This window comes from Anomaloglossus baeobatrachus, chromosome 1, assembly GCF_048569485.1.
Source record: "Anomaloglossus baeobatrachus isolate aAnoBae1 chromosome 1, aAnoBae1.hap1, whole genome shotgun sequence".
Classification (NCBI taxonomy): domain Eukaryota; kingdom Metazoa; phylum Chordata; class Amphibia; order Anura; family Aromobatidae; genus Anomaloglossus; species Anomaloglossus baeobatrachus.
Window position 1 is genome coordinate 693816035 of NC_134353.1, and position 17605 is coordinate 693833639.

General features: G+C 45.7%; 1 protein-coding gene across 2 annotated transcripts in view; it reads left to right on the forward strand.

Moving 5' to 3' along the window:
- Window positions 1-17605, forward strand: part of BICDL1 (BICD family like cargo adaptor 1) — a 138026-nt gene that overhangs the window by 92470 nt on the left and 27951 nt on the right. For both annotated transcript variants that reach the window (XR_012724957.1, XM_075320307.1), the window contains exon 6: window positions 3169-3387. Coding sequence is in view for 1 of the 2 variants with exons in the window: in XM_075320307.1 (XP_075176422.1) it covers window positions 3169-3387 (219 nt within the window). In the remaining variant the exon portion in view is untranslated. The remainder of the gene's footprint in view (window positions 1-3168; window positions 3388-17605) is intronic.

The following is a 17605-nucleotide window of genomic DNA, read 5'->3' on the forward strand; positions in this document are numbered from 1 at the left end:
CAGATACACACATCCGATCGCAGGCACACACAGCCGATCACAGATACACACAGCCGATCACAGATACACACAGCCGATCACAGGCACACACACAGCAGACCGCAGATATACACAGCAGATCACACACAGCAGATCGCAGACACACACAGCCGATCACAGATACACACATCCTATCACAGGCACACACAGCCGATCAGATACACACATCATATCACAGGCACACACAGCCGATCAGATACACACATCCTATCACAGGCACACACAGCCGATCAGATACACACATCCTATCACAGGCACACACAGCCGATCAGATACACACATCCTATCACAGGCACACATAGCCGATCACAGATACACACATCCGATCGCAGGCACACACAGCCGATCACAGATACACACATCCGATCGCAGGCACATACAGCCGATCACAGATACACACATCCTATCATAGGCACACACAGCCGATCACAGGCACACACAGACGAACGCAGACACACACAGCCGATCGCAGAAAAACACAGCCGATCGCAGACACACACACAGCCGATTTCAGACACACACAGCAGATCACACACACACACACACACACACACACACACATCCCATCCAGCACTTACGGCAGCAGGGAATGAGAGCAAGTCACGTGTCCGGCCGTAGGTCCTGTTCGTCGCGCTTCACCACACTGCCTCTCAGGATTCTCCCGGCGAGAAGAGATCAGTGTCGCTGGATGAGGTGAGTGTGTATGCGATCCCATGTGTGTGTGATCCGATGTGTGTGCGATCCGATGTTTGTGTGTGTGTGTGTGTGTGTGTGTGATTTGATGTTTGCATGTGATCCGATGTTTGTGTGTGCGATCTGATTATGTGTGCGATCCGATGTTTGTGTGTGAGATCTGGTGTGTGTGTGAGATCTGATTTTGTGTGTGTGTGTGTGTGTGTGTGTGTGTGTGTGTGTGTGTGAGAGAGCTGATAAGTGCGGGTGTGCGATCACTGCAGGTCCTGCTGCTCGGCGTGTGGTGAGAGATTGCCGGGTGCCGCTGTCAATAATGAAGTGTCCTGTAGTATCGGTAACTTTTTTAGCTGCACGGACACTTCATTATTGATCCGGGACTAGGGCTTATTTTCGGGGGGAGGGCTTATATTTAAGCCTTTCTCCGAAAATGCTGAAAATCCCTGCTAGGGCTTATTTTTGGGGGAGGTCTTATTTTTGGAAAAACACGGTAACAAGTCCTTGATAATATAATCTCTCATGAGTAATCTTTCCTAGCAGGGCAGTGTCCTTGAGATTTCAGGTGGCCAGTTATCAAAAAGTGATGGTGACCACACGCAACGGTCGCTCTGTGTGGTTACCATTCAGACTGCAAAATAATACCTCCTGGTAATACTAAATATGACTTTCTACAGCCCATAATAATGGTATGGAGTAAGTATTACTTAACCACTAAGGTGTGTTGGTGCTTTACCAGCTAAGTGTAACATACTTCATTCTTACTGGCAGAGATGGCAATGCCCTATTGAAAGTCATTACCTGGCACTTACCTTGAGAAAATAACACATAGGTGGTATTCACACAGACAGCAGGTATAGGCTAGGTTCGCACACTGCGTCTTTTTGACGCTGCGTTTTTGGCCGCTAAAAACGCACAAAAACGCACCTGCGTCGAAAAAACGCATCAAAAAACGCATGCGTTTTTGCCGCGATTTGGTGCGTTTTTGGCTGCGTTTTGCTGCGTTTTTGATCTCTGCGTTTTGCTGCGTTTTTCCAATGCATTGCATGGGGGGAAAACGCAGAAAAACGCAGGAAAGAACTGACATGTCCATTTTTTTTTTTTAACTCAAAAACGCAGGTAAAAAAACAGATGTGTGCGGACAGCAAAAATGAAAACTCATAGACTTTGCTGGGGAAGCAAAGTCCTGCAGTTTTGAGGCCAAAAACGCACCCGAAAAACGTGCAAAAACGCCGCGAAAAATGCACTGTGCGCACATAGCCTTATAGATGGATTCACAACCACCTTGTCAGCAATTGGGGCAAACAGGGATCTATCAGCTTGGATCTAAACTTGTCTTATCCATTGTTTCCTCCAGAGATAAAAGGTTCTGACTGCCACTTATCACCCACCACAAGTTATACAACAACCCAAACATGCATGTTGCTGAGAAATTTGACTGTGAACTAAATGATTGCTTAGCAGAAAATTAATCTTTAGGCTATGTGCGCACATTGCAGATTTGGTGCAGACTTTTTCTGCATCAAATCTGCACCCTCTGGCAGAAAAACACACCAAAAAACACATGCGTATATATTCTAGGATAACTATTTCATTTTATGAAAGCATTTCAAGGGTGCCAACACTTTCTTCCATGACTATATAAATATATTTAATGTATTACTTTTTAAGAACATAAAAATTTAACAAGAGAACGACTTGGCTTCTGTATCAAATGTTACTGTGGCTGTGAGGCCCTGCCCTACGCCTAATGCCTGTTTCACACGTCAGTGAAAAACAAAGACGTTTTTCACTGACATGTAAAAACCGCATATGTCCCTCCATGCGCCGTGATTCATGGCACACGTGGGTTGTCCATGTGCTATCCGTGATTGCACATGGATATAAACTCACCTGTCCCCGATCCTGCTGTCCGTGGTGCTGAACTGTCCCGGATGCTGTCTCAGGCCGCCGCTTTGTCACCTCTACAGCTACTTCCAGGTCGGCTGTTCCTGCATAAATGAATATTCATGACAGTAATTAGCCGGGCAGGAAGCAGCAGTCAGCAGAGGCCGGAGACAGCGTCGCTGGAGAAGGTGAATATAAAAATAATTTTATTTTCAATGTCCGTATTTTTCTGGCACGAGTTTCACGGATCACACCATAGTGCGGAGCACACAGACACGCATGTACACCGCACGGAAACACGTCTCTGATGTGTGAGCAGACCCATTGATTATAATGGGTCGGCGTATGTCTGTGATTCTGGTACATATAAACACTAGCACATACGTACCCGAAACACTGACGTGTGAAACAGGCCGAAATCAGATTCTGAATCGGTGTCTTTACCTCTTTTTTGCGTGATTAATACTGTATTATTACTTGCATAATCAATTATTGTGGTTTTTGTGCTTTTAATAAGAAACGCATTTTAGGCATTGTTTTGGCTTGTTCTTTCAGTTGCGGCTGCAGCTTTGGGAAGCACATTGCCAGGTTCGATCTCTTTGCTGCCAACTTAGGGGAAATGAAAGTGCAGATTCTGCTGTGTCCACTGACTCCTCTATGGATGAATCTTCTGAAACCTCATCTGCCAAAGACGTGCCAGCCGGGAGCCTTCGCACTGCCCTAAGTGAACTGAAGAGCCTTATATTAAGCATACTGGATACCTGTGAAGCAGCGGTACTTCTTCATATATTTACTAAAGATTGGTTTTGAGTGGTGAAGAAGATATCTTATATTTGCTCAAGTTGAATAATTGACCACATATAAGACTCATAAGAGCATACAACTCCTTTTTAAATTACGGGTAGTAGTCCCCCTCATTTAATAAAAAATAATAGATGTTGCCGTAGGGTAGCCCAGAACTCGCTTGACTTTAAGTTATGCAGCCTATCAGCGGTTACTATTTGGCTTAGCATACAAAAATCTGATAAAATCATAAAAGATGCATAAGAATTCTCAAAGAATAAAATATATTTTATTAAATCTTTCTTTAAAATTTACACCATAAAAATCAGCAGAGGTTCCACAAGGGTCCCACCTGCAACCATCCAACAGATATAACAATAATAATAAACTACAATGTAGAACAGTATTGCTGGATTGTATTGCACTCAATATGCTTCAATATATAGTAACTGTAATAAAACAGTATATCTTATTATTATTTTTGTTTGGTTTTTTTTAGTACAATACAAAGCCTTAACAGTACAATATAGTAGAATTAGTAAAAAGTACCTATGGAATATTGCCTAAACTAACTACTGGGAATACATCTAAATACAACAATCCAATAGTGCATCAATGATATCATCTATATATATAATTGCCTTATTCTGTCTGTCTGTCTGTCTGTCTGTCTGTCTGTCTGTCATGCTCCGAAATTGTGTCCTTACGGTGACACAAAGCTGATTGGCCGCTGGGCTCGCCATGGCCCCGCCCCCCCACACGGATTGGCCTCTCGCCCCGGCTCTCTGCAGGCCCCGCCCCCCTCACGCAATGCACGCTCGCTCTGGCCCAACTGACACGGGGCTCCGATTCCCAGGTGAGTACACACACACACACATCACACTCACTCTCACACTCACCTCACACATCACAACATGCTGGGATATCGCTTGCTTCTACACCGGCTCCGTCAGGATCCCGGCAGCGCCAGACATAACCTTGCGATGCTGGGATCTTAACGGAGGCCGTGAAAGCTGGTAACCATTATACACATCGGGTAACTAAGGTCCCTTAGTTACCCGATGTGTATCATAGTTACCAGTGTACACCGGCTCACACTCACTCTCACACACACCTCACACACACATCACATCGCATCCACACATCAAGGTCCTGCAGCTGCGGAACATACATAACATAACAGCACACACACACACACATACACACACACAAATCAGATCACACTCACACACACCTCACACATCACATCGCATCCAAATACTCACAACATCCTGGGATATCGCTTGCTTCTCGGCGGCGATATTGTGCTGTGAGCTTCCAGGACCTGACGGAGGATCACATGGCCAGAAGCATGTGATATCCCCGGATGTTGTGAGTATCAGCGCGTATGTGCAATATCGTCAGTGTCTGTGTGTGTGAGTGTATGCGATCGGGTGTGTGTGAGTGTATGCGATCGGGTGTGTGTGAGTGTATGCGATCGGGTGTGTGTGAGTGTATGCGATCGGGTGTGTGTGAGTGTATGCGATCGGGTGTGTGTGAGTGGATGCGATCGGGTGTGTGTGAGTGGATGCGATCGGTTGTGTGGGTGAGTGGATGCGATCGGTTGTGTGGGTGAGTAGATGCGATCGGGTGTGGGTGAGTGTCGGCAGAGGAGCACGGCGTGCTGGAGGAGGCTGGGAGCAGAGAGGCTGATCTTGGGGAAGGCTGGGAGGGGGAGGCTGATGCTGAGGGAGGCTGGAAGGAGAGAGGCTGAGCAAGCGTGCTCCATCCGCCATACTGCGCACTCCCCATCGTGCTGCATCCCCCATGCTGCGCACTCCCAAACGTGCTCCATCCGCCATGCTGCGCACTCCCCATCGTGCTCTATCCGCCATGCTGCACACTCCCAAACGTGCTCCATCCGCCATGCTGCGCACTCCCAAACGTGCTCCATCCGCCATACTGCGCACTCCCCATCGTGCTCTATCCGCCATGCTGCACACTCCCAAACGTGCTCCATCCCCCATGCTGCGCACTCCCAAACGTGCTCCATCCGCCATGCTGCGCACTCCCCATCGTGCTCTATCCGCCATGCTGCACACTCCCAAAAGTGCTCCATCCGCCATGCTGCGCACTCCCAAACGTGCTCCATCCGCCATGCTGCGCACCCCCCATCATGCTCCATCCGCCATGCTGCGCACTCCCAAACGTGCTGCATCCGCCATGCTGCGCACTCCCAAACGTGGTCCATCCGCCATGCTGCGCACTCCCAAACGTGGTCCATCCGCCATGCTGCGCACTCCCAAACGTGGTCCATCCGCCATGCTGCGCACTCCCAAACGTGCTCCATCCGCCATACTGCGCACTCCCAAACGTGCTCCATCCGCCATACTGCACACTCCCCATCGTGCACCATCCGGCATGCTGCGCACTCCCAAGCGGATGGAGCATGATGGGGGGTGCGCAGCATGGCGGATGGAGCACGTTTGGGAGTGCGCAGAATGGCGGATGGAGCACGTTTGGGAGTGCGCAGCATGACGGATGGAGCACGTTTGGGAGTGCGCAGCATGACGGATGGAGCACGTTTGGGAGTGCGCAGCATGCCGGATGGTGCACGATGGGGAGTGCGCAGTATGGCGGATGGAGCACGTTTGGGAGTGCGCAGTATGGCGGATGGAGCACGTTTGGGAGTGCGCAGCATGGCGGATGGAGCACGTTTGGGAGTGCGCAGCATGGCGGATGGACCACGTTTGGGAGTGCGCAGCATGGCGGATGGAGCACGTTTGGGAGTGCGCAGCATGGCGGATGGAGCACGTTTGGGAGTGCGCAGCATGGCGGATGGAGCACGTTTGGGAGTGCGCAGCATGGCGGATGGAGCACGTTTGGGAGTGCGCAGCATGCCGGATGGTGCACGATGGGGAGTGCGCAGTATGGCGGATGGAGCACGTTTGGGAGTGCGCAGCATGGCGGATGGAGCACGTTTGGGAGTGCGCAGCATGGCGGATGGACCACGTTTGGGAGTGCGCAGCATGGCGGATGGAGCATGTTTGGGAGTGCGCAGCATGGCGGATGGAGCACGTTTGGGAGTGCGCAGCATGGCGGGTGGAGCACGTTTGGGAGTGCGCAGCATGGCGGATGGAGCATGATAGGGGGTGCGCAGCATGGCGGATGGAGCACGTTTGGGAGTGCGCAGCATGGCGGATGGAGCACGTTTGGGAGTGTGCAGCATGGCGGATAGAGCACGATGGGGAGTGCGCAGCATGGCGGATGGAGCACGTTTGGGAGTGCGCAGCATGGGGGATGCAGCACGATGGGGAGTGCGCAGTATGGCGGATGGAGCACGTTTGGGAGTGCGCAGCATGGCGGATGGACCACGTTTGGGAGTGCGCAGCATGGCGGATGGAGCACGTTTGGGAGTGCGCAGCATGGGGGATGCAGCACGATGGGGGGTGCGCAGCATGGGGGATAGAGCACGATGGGAGGTGCACACCTCCCCCCAACACACACACACACGCGCACTGCACAACACACACACACTAGGAATCACAAACAACGCCCTACACAGACACCCACACACACAGACAACGCTGCACACACAAATATACGCACATACTGCACAACACACACATTGCTCAAAACATACCTCCCCCCAAAACACACCACACACACACAAACCGCACAACACACACACACACACAACGCTACAGACACACAGCGCTCCACAAACAACGCAACACACGCAACACACATACAACACCGCTCTCACCCCCCGCGACACTCAGAACATGTACAGCGCCCTACACAAACACTTGGTAACTACACACAACAACATCTATATATATATATATATATAACAAAAATCATACATGAACTACACAATACGTAAATTCTAGAATACCCGATGCGTAGAATCGGGCCACCTTCTAGTAATAGTATAAGTGCTATTAAATTATTAAAAAACACATACCCAGAACCAATAAAGCAAGTATATGCATTCCTTATACTGAGCTCATGGCAATCGTATTAAATGCTATAATGGGTCAAATAATCTACAGACTTCTATTACACGAATTGTAATACTAACCATTAGAGGTAGAAACCTGCGCCCCGACGTGCGTTTCACTCCTGTTTCCTCAGGAAATCTGTAGATTATTTGACCCATTATATCTTTAATACGATTGCGATGAGCTCAGTATAGGAAATGGATATACAGTGGAACCTTGGTTTACGAGTAACTTGGTGTGCGAGTATTTCGCTATACGAGCAAAGCTTGCTGTCAATTTGTAACTCTGTTTACGAGCAAGCTTTGCTGTACGAGCAAATAATCACAGCACACACTTCCAATTCCGTACTTTCACCGTGCTCTGACCCACTCTTGCAGTCCGGGTAACCATTCAGACGAAGGAGAATCTTCAGCTGTCAGTGGATTCTCAAAGGCAGCACGCTGACCAATCAGAGGCAAGCGGCTCCTACCTTTGATGTCAGCGCGCTAGCAACGGAAGTTCCGGTATTGGTCATGATGGTTACCCGATACACATCCTGTACCTACGGACTACAAGAACCAGGAGGCCAGCGATGAAACGGAAGGTAAGGTGAGCATAGTGTGTGTGTGTGTGTGTGTGTGTGTGTGTATGTGTGTGTATGTGTAATGACACAATAGGGGACCAGGATGGGACATTGAACAAGTTGTGGAACAAATTGTCTGAGTTTGCATTATTTCCTATGGGAAATTTTGCTTTGCTAGACAAGTAACTCGGTTTACAAGCACACTACCAGAACGGATTGTTCTCGTAAACCAAGGTTCTACTTTACTTGCTTTATTGGTTTATGTGTAATTTAATAGCACTCATACTATTATGATATCATTGATGCACTATTGGATTGTTGTATTTAGATGTATTCCCAGTAGTTAATTTAGGCAATATTCCAGCGGTACTTTTTACTAATTCTACTATATTGTGTTGTTAAGGCTTTTTATTGCACTACAAAAAGACAAACAAAAATAATAATAATCAGTATACTGTTTTATTACAGTTACAATGGATAGAAATGTATTGAGTGCAATACAATCAAGCAATACTGTTCTACATTGTAGTTTTTATTATAATAATAATAATATCTCCTGATATTCTGCTGGATGGTTGCAGGTGGGACCCTTGTGAAACCTCTGCTGATTTTTATGGTGTAAATTTTAAAGAAAGATTTAATAAAATATATTTTATTCTAGGAGAATTCTTATGCATCTTTTCTGATTTTATCAGATTTGTGTATCCTAAGTTTAGTTGATGCGAATTCCTGATTATTCACTAACAAATAGGTGAACATTTTCTTTTCTTGCGAACGTTACTATTTGGCTGCTGCGATATCCCTCAGATGAACGTCAGAAAGACATGGCAGCACAGGAGCCCAATAGCAGCCACTGATTGTCTGTAGAACTCAAGTGGCATAACAATGTCACACGAGGCCCGACACCAACATAACTGGAACGCCGTCAGTACAGGAGTTAAGTGCCTGTTATTCTTATGTTACTACTTCATTTAAAAAGGAGTTGTCCAAGGATGAATAAAATTATATGATGACAAATGGTTGAAAATACTAGTTCTTAGGCGGGCTTTGCACACTACGACATCGCTGAGGTCAAATTGAAAGTGATGCACATCCGGCGTCGCAGGCGATATCGTAGTGTGTAAATCCTTTTTGATACGATTAACGAGCGCAAAATCGTCGTAATCGTATCATCGGTGTAACGTCTGTCATTTCCATAATTTCGGAAGGACCGGTGTTACGATGTTGTTCCTCGTTCCTGCAGCAGCACACATCGCTGTGTGTGAAGCCGCAGGAGCGAGGAACATCTACCTGCGTCCTGCGGCTCATGCCGGCTATGCGGAAGGACAGAGGTGGGCGGGATGTTTACGTCCCACTCATCTCCGCCCCTCCGCTTCTATTGGCCGCCTGCCGTGTGACGTCGCTATGACGCCGCACGACCCGCCCCCTTAATAAGGAGACGGGTCGCCGGCCAGAGCGACGTCACAGGGCAGGTGAGTGCATGTGAAGCTGCCGTAGCGATAATGTTCGCTACGGCAGCTATCACAAGATATCGCAGCTGCGACGGGGGCGGGGACTATGGTGCTCGGCATCACAAGCATCGGCTTGCGATGTCGTAGTGTGCAAAGTGCCCCTTAGGTATTCAATTTATTTTTTCTATCCAGCCATTAAAGCACCACTCCAGCGTTGTTTTTTTATTGCACTGCTAGAGTGGTGCTTTAAATGCAAAAATTCAAGCTCCCCATCTGATATTCACCCTTCCGGCGGCTTCACCCTCTATTGCTTCCGCTCCGGCAATTTGTAACCTGCCAGCAGCTCTAGTGTTTCGTGGAGCATGCTGGAGGTCACTGTTCAATACAAGTCTATGAGAGCCTCATTCTGGCTCTCATAGTCTTGCATTGAGAGCTTGTGACGTAACTTCTGACTTCCAGACAGTCAGAGGTTACAGTCTCAGGATGGCATCGCGGAACTGGCGCAATATCGGTAACGGTGAAGATGCCGGAAGGGGTGTATATGGCAGGGGACTTAGATTTAAAGCACCATTTCAGGGATGAAACCCCCTCCCCCCGCAGGAGTGCTGCTTTAACAATTTATCTATTAACATTATGCACGCCAGAATAGTAGACCAACCTTTAATATTAGTTCAAGGGCAGCATGAACCAGACACTGGCTGAACGACTACAGCCAGGTATATTTTACTCTGAAACACTGTGGGATTTCAGAGAAAATATCCTTTGGAAATGCCAGCTGTAGACTGTGGGCCCAATTAATCAAGACCAGTATTGCTCATGTCGGTCTTAATGAGGAGGTGTGCAGGAGTCAGACTCTCTCCATTCATGAAGAAGCGCATGTCTTTTCGAGACTCAGGAATGTGGGACAAGTGGCATACACCTTTGTGTACGACCCGCAGCAAATCCTACTCCAGTTCCTGCTAGAATTTGTGGCTTAGTGAACGCCGCCACTCATCATAAATTTGATGAGCGTCAAGGCTCCCCTGTCCCACCCTAGCTCGGCTTTCTTTGTTAGAGCTGGGCAAAAATGGCGTGAGAATGCCCAAGTTGCCTAATTTTAGTGCAGCCCCCGTTACACAAAATGAATGCAACTTTTCTAAGGTGTTTACATTTTTGTACTTTGATGAAATCAGCCCCAAAGTGTCCCAGCCGACTATTCTGAGGCAGGCCCACAGCTGTCTTTTAAAAGTATGTTTATACTGAAATCCCACAGAGTAAAACATACCTGGGTGTAGTCACACATCCAGTGTCTGACTCGTGCTGCCTGTGGTTCGGGCGGCTTGAATCTGAAGACAGGTTCCCTTTAAAGATAGTAATATTGGATTGGTGCATGTGAACCTGCTCTACATGTCACAGATACCCCGATTCCAGCAATGTATCACTTACTGAGCCACTCACTGTAGTTTTCATAAAATCCCTGTTTTATCTGCTGCAGATAGAGAAGAATTTTGAGTGCACTATCCAAATAGGGTAAAAATGTGTCATGTTAAAAGCGAGATTACAGGCAAAGGGGAAAAATGCAATATATGTGCATGTGACAGCTATTTCGTGCTTACTAGTGCTTCTTCTATTAAGTACTATTAAGTGCGAAGCAGCTGTTGCTGCTCATGTTACACAGAACTCATGAATATGGAGTACTATATGGCAGAGGATTTAGGTGTCCTTGAGTGATAATCTCCTGCTGATAAAACTGACTTATCAAAACAACAGCAAGCAGCCCAGAAAGGGACACATAACTGGTATCAGATAACCAATCACATGACTCCTTGATCACAGAGGAATTGCACTCATTGCTTCCTACTCTTTATACACTAGGGCTGGATCAGCGCTGTATATGTGCAGATACAAGAAGTCATAAACCTCTGTGGGGAGTCTGGCTGTGTCTGGCAGCAGTACTCACAGTTGCACAATCTCTGGCAAGCTGCTTACTATGCAGTGACATTTTAGAATATCAGTGCATAGTAAAGTGTGGACAGCCCGGATGATCATAGTCTATGGGCAGTTCTGAAGTAGTTAAAGGGACTCTGTCAGCACAAATAACTGTTCACACCAAGTACAGGCACTCGTGTATCATGGTGGGGCCAAACATTTAGGTGCACCTTCCCACCTGCTTGTTTTCCATCTCAGTCCTTCTCATGCTGTATTAAGCCTGAGCTGTAAATCATAGAAGCGGGGAGGATGGAGATTGAGGGGAAACCGAGCAGGTGGGAAAGATTATATAAATATTTGGCTCCGCCATGATGTACGAGCTTCTGTACTTGGTTTGAACAGTCATTCTGTGCTGACAGAGTCCATATAAAGGGGTTATCGGGGTTACAAAAACAATGTTTAGTCTACAGACACACCACCATAAACAAAGCCTGATTTTGGAAGCTAAGTGGATAGGGCATGAATAGTACTTAGATGGGATAAAAACTAAGCTTCTCTACACCCCCCTCCTCACCGTTACAAAGGGTCAAGGGCATCCTATTCAGCCAGCATCACCCTGCGCTAATGAGTGACAAGTACTTTGATACAGCAGTCTGTACACTCCCTGACAGAAGTTCTGTCGCTTATCCATGTTATGTAAATAAAAGCTTATAACCTGACTTTAAATTCATCCATTGGTTTTATAAATTACTCTTTTGAAAGCTGAAACCCTCCCAAATATGGTTTAGGTTATGAAAATAAAGTTGCTGCAAAGCTGAAATATTGATCATTTAATGAACACAGAAAGGTCAGATTTTGGCAAGACAAAAGTTTTGTCACCCACAGAAAGTAATGTGAAATTCAAACAAATAATTAACTTCTAATACAAAGATATGTTGCATAACATTGGTGAAGAAGTTGTGGTGCTATTAGAGCCATATTTAATATTTTGTGTGACTTCCATGAGCTTGAAGGACTGCAGCCTTGCGGTTCAACAATGATTCATACAATTTACTGATGAAGTTATCAGGAATAGAAAAGAATGCAGTCTTACATGCCTCCCAGAGTGCATCTAAATTGTTTGGTTTTGTCTTCCAAGCTTCCTCTTTAGTCCTACCCTAAACATGCTCAATGATGTTCATGTCTGGTGACTGGGCTGGCCAGTCCTTGAGCACCTTGGTCTTCTTTGCTAGGAGGAACCTTGTTGTAGAGATGGATGTATGAGATGGAGCACCATCCTGATGCAGAATTTGACCCTTTTATTATTGGGAATGTAAGAGGTAGCTACTACTTCTTGATATTTTAGGCTATTGATATTGCCTTCCACCTTGCAAATGTTTCGCACAACCCCATAATGAATGTCACCCCAGACCATGATCTTTCCACCACCAATCTTAACTGTTTTCTGGGTGTATTTTGGATCCAAAAGGGCTCCAGTAGGTCTCCTGCAGTATTTGCGGCGGATGCGGTGTAATTCAACTGAAGATTCATCAGAGAAATCCACCTTCTGCCACTTTTTCAGCGTCCATCTGTTTAGCAGGCTGTGGGACTTGGCAAATGTCCCACAGTTTTTTACTTGCCTTTTGTTTAGTGCTGGCTTCTGGGCACTGATTCGACCATGGAGGCTATTTCGAGACAGAATCCTTCAAACTGTGCTAGTTGACACAGGGACTTGAGGTGACCAGGCCTGTTAGAGTTCTCTGTTGCAGTGGAAGAGGGTCTGGCTTTGGATTTTCTAACTAACAAACGTTCCTCCTGAGCAGTTGTCTTGCGGGGTCTGCTGGACCTGGGCTTGTCAAAAACATCTCCAGTCTCTTCAAATCTTTTTTTAATTCTTTGTACTTGACGCTGAGACACATTAAAGGTGCCAGCCACCTCTGCAGTGGATCTGGTCTTCAGCCTCTTGATAATCAAGGCTTTGGTCGCAGGGTGGATTTTTGTCATGTTGTCAGAGGTAAAGTTGCAGTTCAAGTGAAGGTCTGGGGTGCTGGGTTTCTTTCTATATACACCCACTAATTAACCGATCATTTAGTGAGCACAGGTGAGATGTAAACTAGGATTGGGTGCATTATATGACAAGGCGACAAAACTTTTGTCTTGCCAAAATCTGTAGAAAAGCAATCCTGCCTCAACGGCAAAACAGTACAGCCCAAATCCTGATTGGAATATCAGTTAAAGCAAGGATTTAAAATGTAACTTTTAATATCAATAATCTAAAATCATGATAGAACAAAGTGCAGTGCAGTGCATGATTAAATAATAATAAATAGATAGATCTCACAGGGGGAGGGTGTGCATTTTCATCGGGTTAGCATTCCTGACTTGGGTGCTGCCCTTGTAAGGGCGGAAGCATTTTCTGTATGGGCACGACAGGGGTAAGGAACTTTGATACTGGTCCCCTCCACCTCATGTCCAGTTTGGCCCGCTTCTGCCTTGGATTTTTCTGGTGGTATCTGATCTCCTCAGGAGAAGAACTGGGTGAGATCTATCTATTTATTGTTATTTATTCATGCACTGCACTGCAGTTTGTTCTATCATGATTTTAGATTATTGATATTAAAATTTACATTTTAAATCCTTGCTTTAACTGACTTGCCAAAATCTGACCTTTCTGCGTTCATTAAATGATCAATATTTTAGCTTTTCAGCAACTTTATTTTCATGACCTAAACCAAATTTGTGAGGGTTTCAGCTTTCAAAAGAGTAATTTATAAAACCAATGGATGAATTTAAAGTCAGGTTATAAGCTTTTGTTTACATAACATGGATAAGCGACAGAACTTCTGTCAGGGAGTGTAGATGGTTGTCAAAAACCCAGACCTCTTGTAAGTGTCTTCTTCTTTTTTTTTTTTTTTTCCAATCAATTTTTTATTGTAGGAAGTTACATTACAAAAAGGAGAAATTCAGGTATCATTGGCAATAATACACAAAGAAAACAACGCTGTAACATGTGGTAGTATCACCTTTGATTATGATTCACATTTCCTGTCACACCACCACCAATCATATCTGATGCAAGTTGCAACTTTTTTTTTAGGTTAATCAATACCCTATACATATAGAGTCAACCTACCAATTTACTCTTTAATCCTCAAAACGAGGGATCCAAACAACCAGAACCAGAGAGTAAGAAAGGAAGATAAGAAAAGGGAGGGGAGAGAGAGGTGGGGGAGAGGGGGAGAACCATGGATGGTTGCAAGGAAGCAACCAGGGAGGGGGAGGGGGGAGGGAGGGAATTGGATGGCGTTTTGGGGTAGCCCGAGCAGTAACAACAACAGAGATTTAAACACCTTGAATATTGACATGTGGTATGGGTGAACTCCCTGCGTAACACTCTCTTTGACCCTATTTGACCCATTTTTAATTATCAACAGTTTGCCCTGGAGACAGATGCCTGACAGGGGTTAGTTCAACTAATGTAGGCGTCTTTGGGGATTTCCAGTGCAAACTTATGCAATATCTGGCAGCTACTAGAATGTGAACTAATAAACCCCTGGATTCCCAAGAGAACTCCTCTATACCCACGTTTAGCACTGCCAGACCTGGATTCGGATTAATAGGATTGCCTGTCAGCTCACCCATCAGGCCAAACACCTCCAACCAGAACGAGAAAACCTTGGGACAAGCCCACCAGCAGTGACCAAGAGTACCCCTTTGGAGGCAGCCCTTCCAACAATGTGGCGAATAATTTGGGAGGAACTGTGCTAAGTTGGCTGGGGACCGATACCATCGCAGGTGTACTTTTTTCAGTTGCTCCAAATGATTTATACACTTGGAATATTTTTGGATATTTGCTGATGCCGAGTTCCAGTTTGAAGGAGAGGTAGAGACACTCAACTCCACGTCCCATTTATTCATATAAGGAGATTTTTGCTCTTCGGGGGGGTTATTGAGCCATTTGTATGTCGAGGAGATACCTTTGGATTTAATTATCTTTTTAAATACCAAAGCCTTTGTTGTAGGTAACAGAGGATTCGACTTTGGAGGAAATTTAGAGGCCAGAAAATGACTAATTTGGATGTGTTGATAGAAACAGCCCTTTAAAGAGGGGTGTTCCCGTACTATTTCATTAAAGGGGTTAACACCCAAATCAGAGTATAGATCCGCCAGCACTGTAATGCCCGATCCCTCCCACCTGGCCAGATTCAAAAAGGGAATTTGAGATTCCAACGACTTGAGGGAAATCTCTGAAAGAGGAATCTGAATCTTATGAATCAAGTCATTTCGCCAGACCTCCAGGGAGGCTGACATGGTGGGAACACACGGGGAGAACCGTGAACGGCTCAAATATTCTGCTTCCATCATTCTTCTGACCGAGCCCTGGCGGGACAGGACATTTTCAATCTGAGCCCATCTATGTGAATTACCTGGACGCCACCATTTCTTTAGTGATTCAATTAGTAAGGCTTTATAATATGCCGATATGTTTGGGGTGCCCAATCCCCCTAAGTCATATGGGGGGTATAACACTTTACCTGCGACCCTAGCCCTTTTATTACCCCAGACAAATTTGTTAGTCAACGATTGAAGTTTCATCAGGGTTTTGTGAGAAATTTTGATGGGAAGGCATCTGAGCACATACAATATTTTGGGCAAGAAAACCATTTTAAAGGACTGTATCCTGGCCATCCAGGACAATGATATTTTTTCATACCTTCCCAATTCCTTTTCTAAATTTTGGATCAGAGGTTCCAAATTTTCTTTAATTAACATCTGCGATGGTGTCAGCTTAATACCCAAATAAGGTATCCCCCTGTCGCACCATTTGAATTGAAAGTCCCCCTCCAGCGCACTCCTGGCCTCCACCGGTACATTAAACGGCAGTATCAAAGACTTTGCCGCATTAAGCTTATAATACGACACTTTAGAAAAGTTTGATAATGTGTTCACCACTGCTGGAATCGACACTGCAAGGTTAGAACAGGAAATTATCACATCGTCTGCGTATAAACCAAGTTTATGTTCAAATTCCCCAACTCTTATACCAGAAATGGCTATGTTTTTTCGTATAGCTTCCGCCAGAGGTTCTACCACTAAAGCAAAAATAGCGGGAGACAATGGACACCCCTGGCGGGTGCCATTACTTATTTGAAATTTAGATGACAGAAACCCCGATGCCAACACTGACGTATTTGGGTAAGAGTAGAGGGCTAGAATGGATGACTTGATTTTCCCCAAGAACCCGAATTTTGTTAGAACTCTCTCCAGGTATCCCCAGTGCACCCTGTCAAAGGCTTTTTCAGCATCAAAAGACAGGAATGCACTGGGTTCACCCGATATCTCCACCAGTCCAATCAAGTCAAGCATCCGTCTGGTGCCATCCTTAGATTGCCTCCCTGTCACAAACCCAACTTGGTCTGGAGCCACTAAGGTCGGGATCACTTTATGAAGTCTATCTGCCACTAGTTTGGCATAAATTTTTTTCATCACAATTTAGGAGTGAAATGGGCCTAAAATTACCCGGGGTGTCTGCAGGTTTCCCTGGCTTGGGTAGCGTGATAATAATCGCTTCTAAGTTGTCTGGGGAAATTGACCCTTTATTTTGCCAAAAATTGAAGGTTTTTGACATAAAGGGGGACAGAGTGGATGTAAATTGTTTGTAATATTCGTATGGCAGCCCATCGGGGCCCGGGGCAGAGTTAGACTTAGTCATTTTGATGGCACCTAGGATTTCATGTGTAGTAAAGGGAAGATTAAGTTCCTCTAATTGCTCATCTGAGACCCGGGGAAGATCCAGGGTGTCTAGGAAACCCTGTATATCCACTTGAGTCGGCTGTGACGTATTGGAATCATATTTTAGATTATACAGGGCCTCATAGTATTTCGCAAATGCTTCTGCTATTTCAATGGGATGTCTAGTGATTGTTCCGTTTGGGTCCCTCAGGAATTCTATTTTAGATTGGATCTCACGTTTTTTCGTCCGTCTTGCCAATAAGGACCCCGCTCTATCCCCCATAGCATAAAATGTCGATCTATTTTTTTTAAGATTATGTTCGTATTTTTGCAGGAGTAGGGATCTTAGTTGGAATCTATGGGTTACAATTTCTTTAGTCAAGTTAGGGGATGCTTTGGCTTTATTCAGGGATTCAAGGTGACGAATACGGGTTAATATATATTTAATATCTGCGTCTTTTTTCCTTTTTTGGATGGAGGCTATTTTTATGAGCTGCCCTCTGACTACTGCTTTATGAGCAGCCCACAGGGTCTCGTCAGAAATTTCCCCATTATTATTAAGTTTAAAATATTCTGTTAACACTGACTCTACT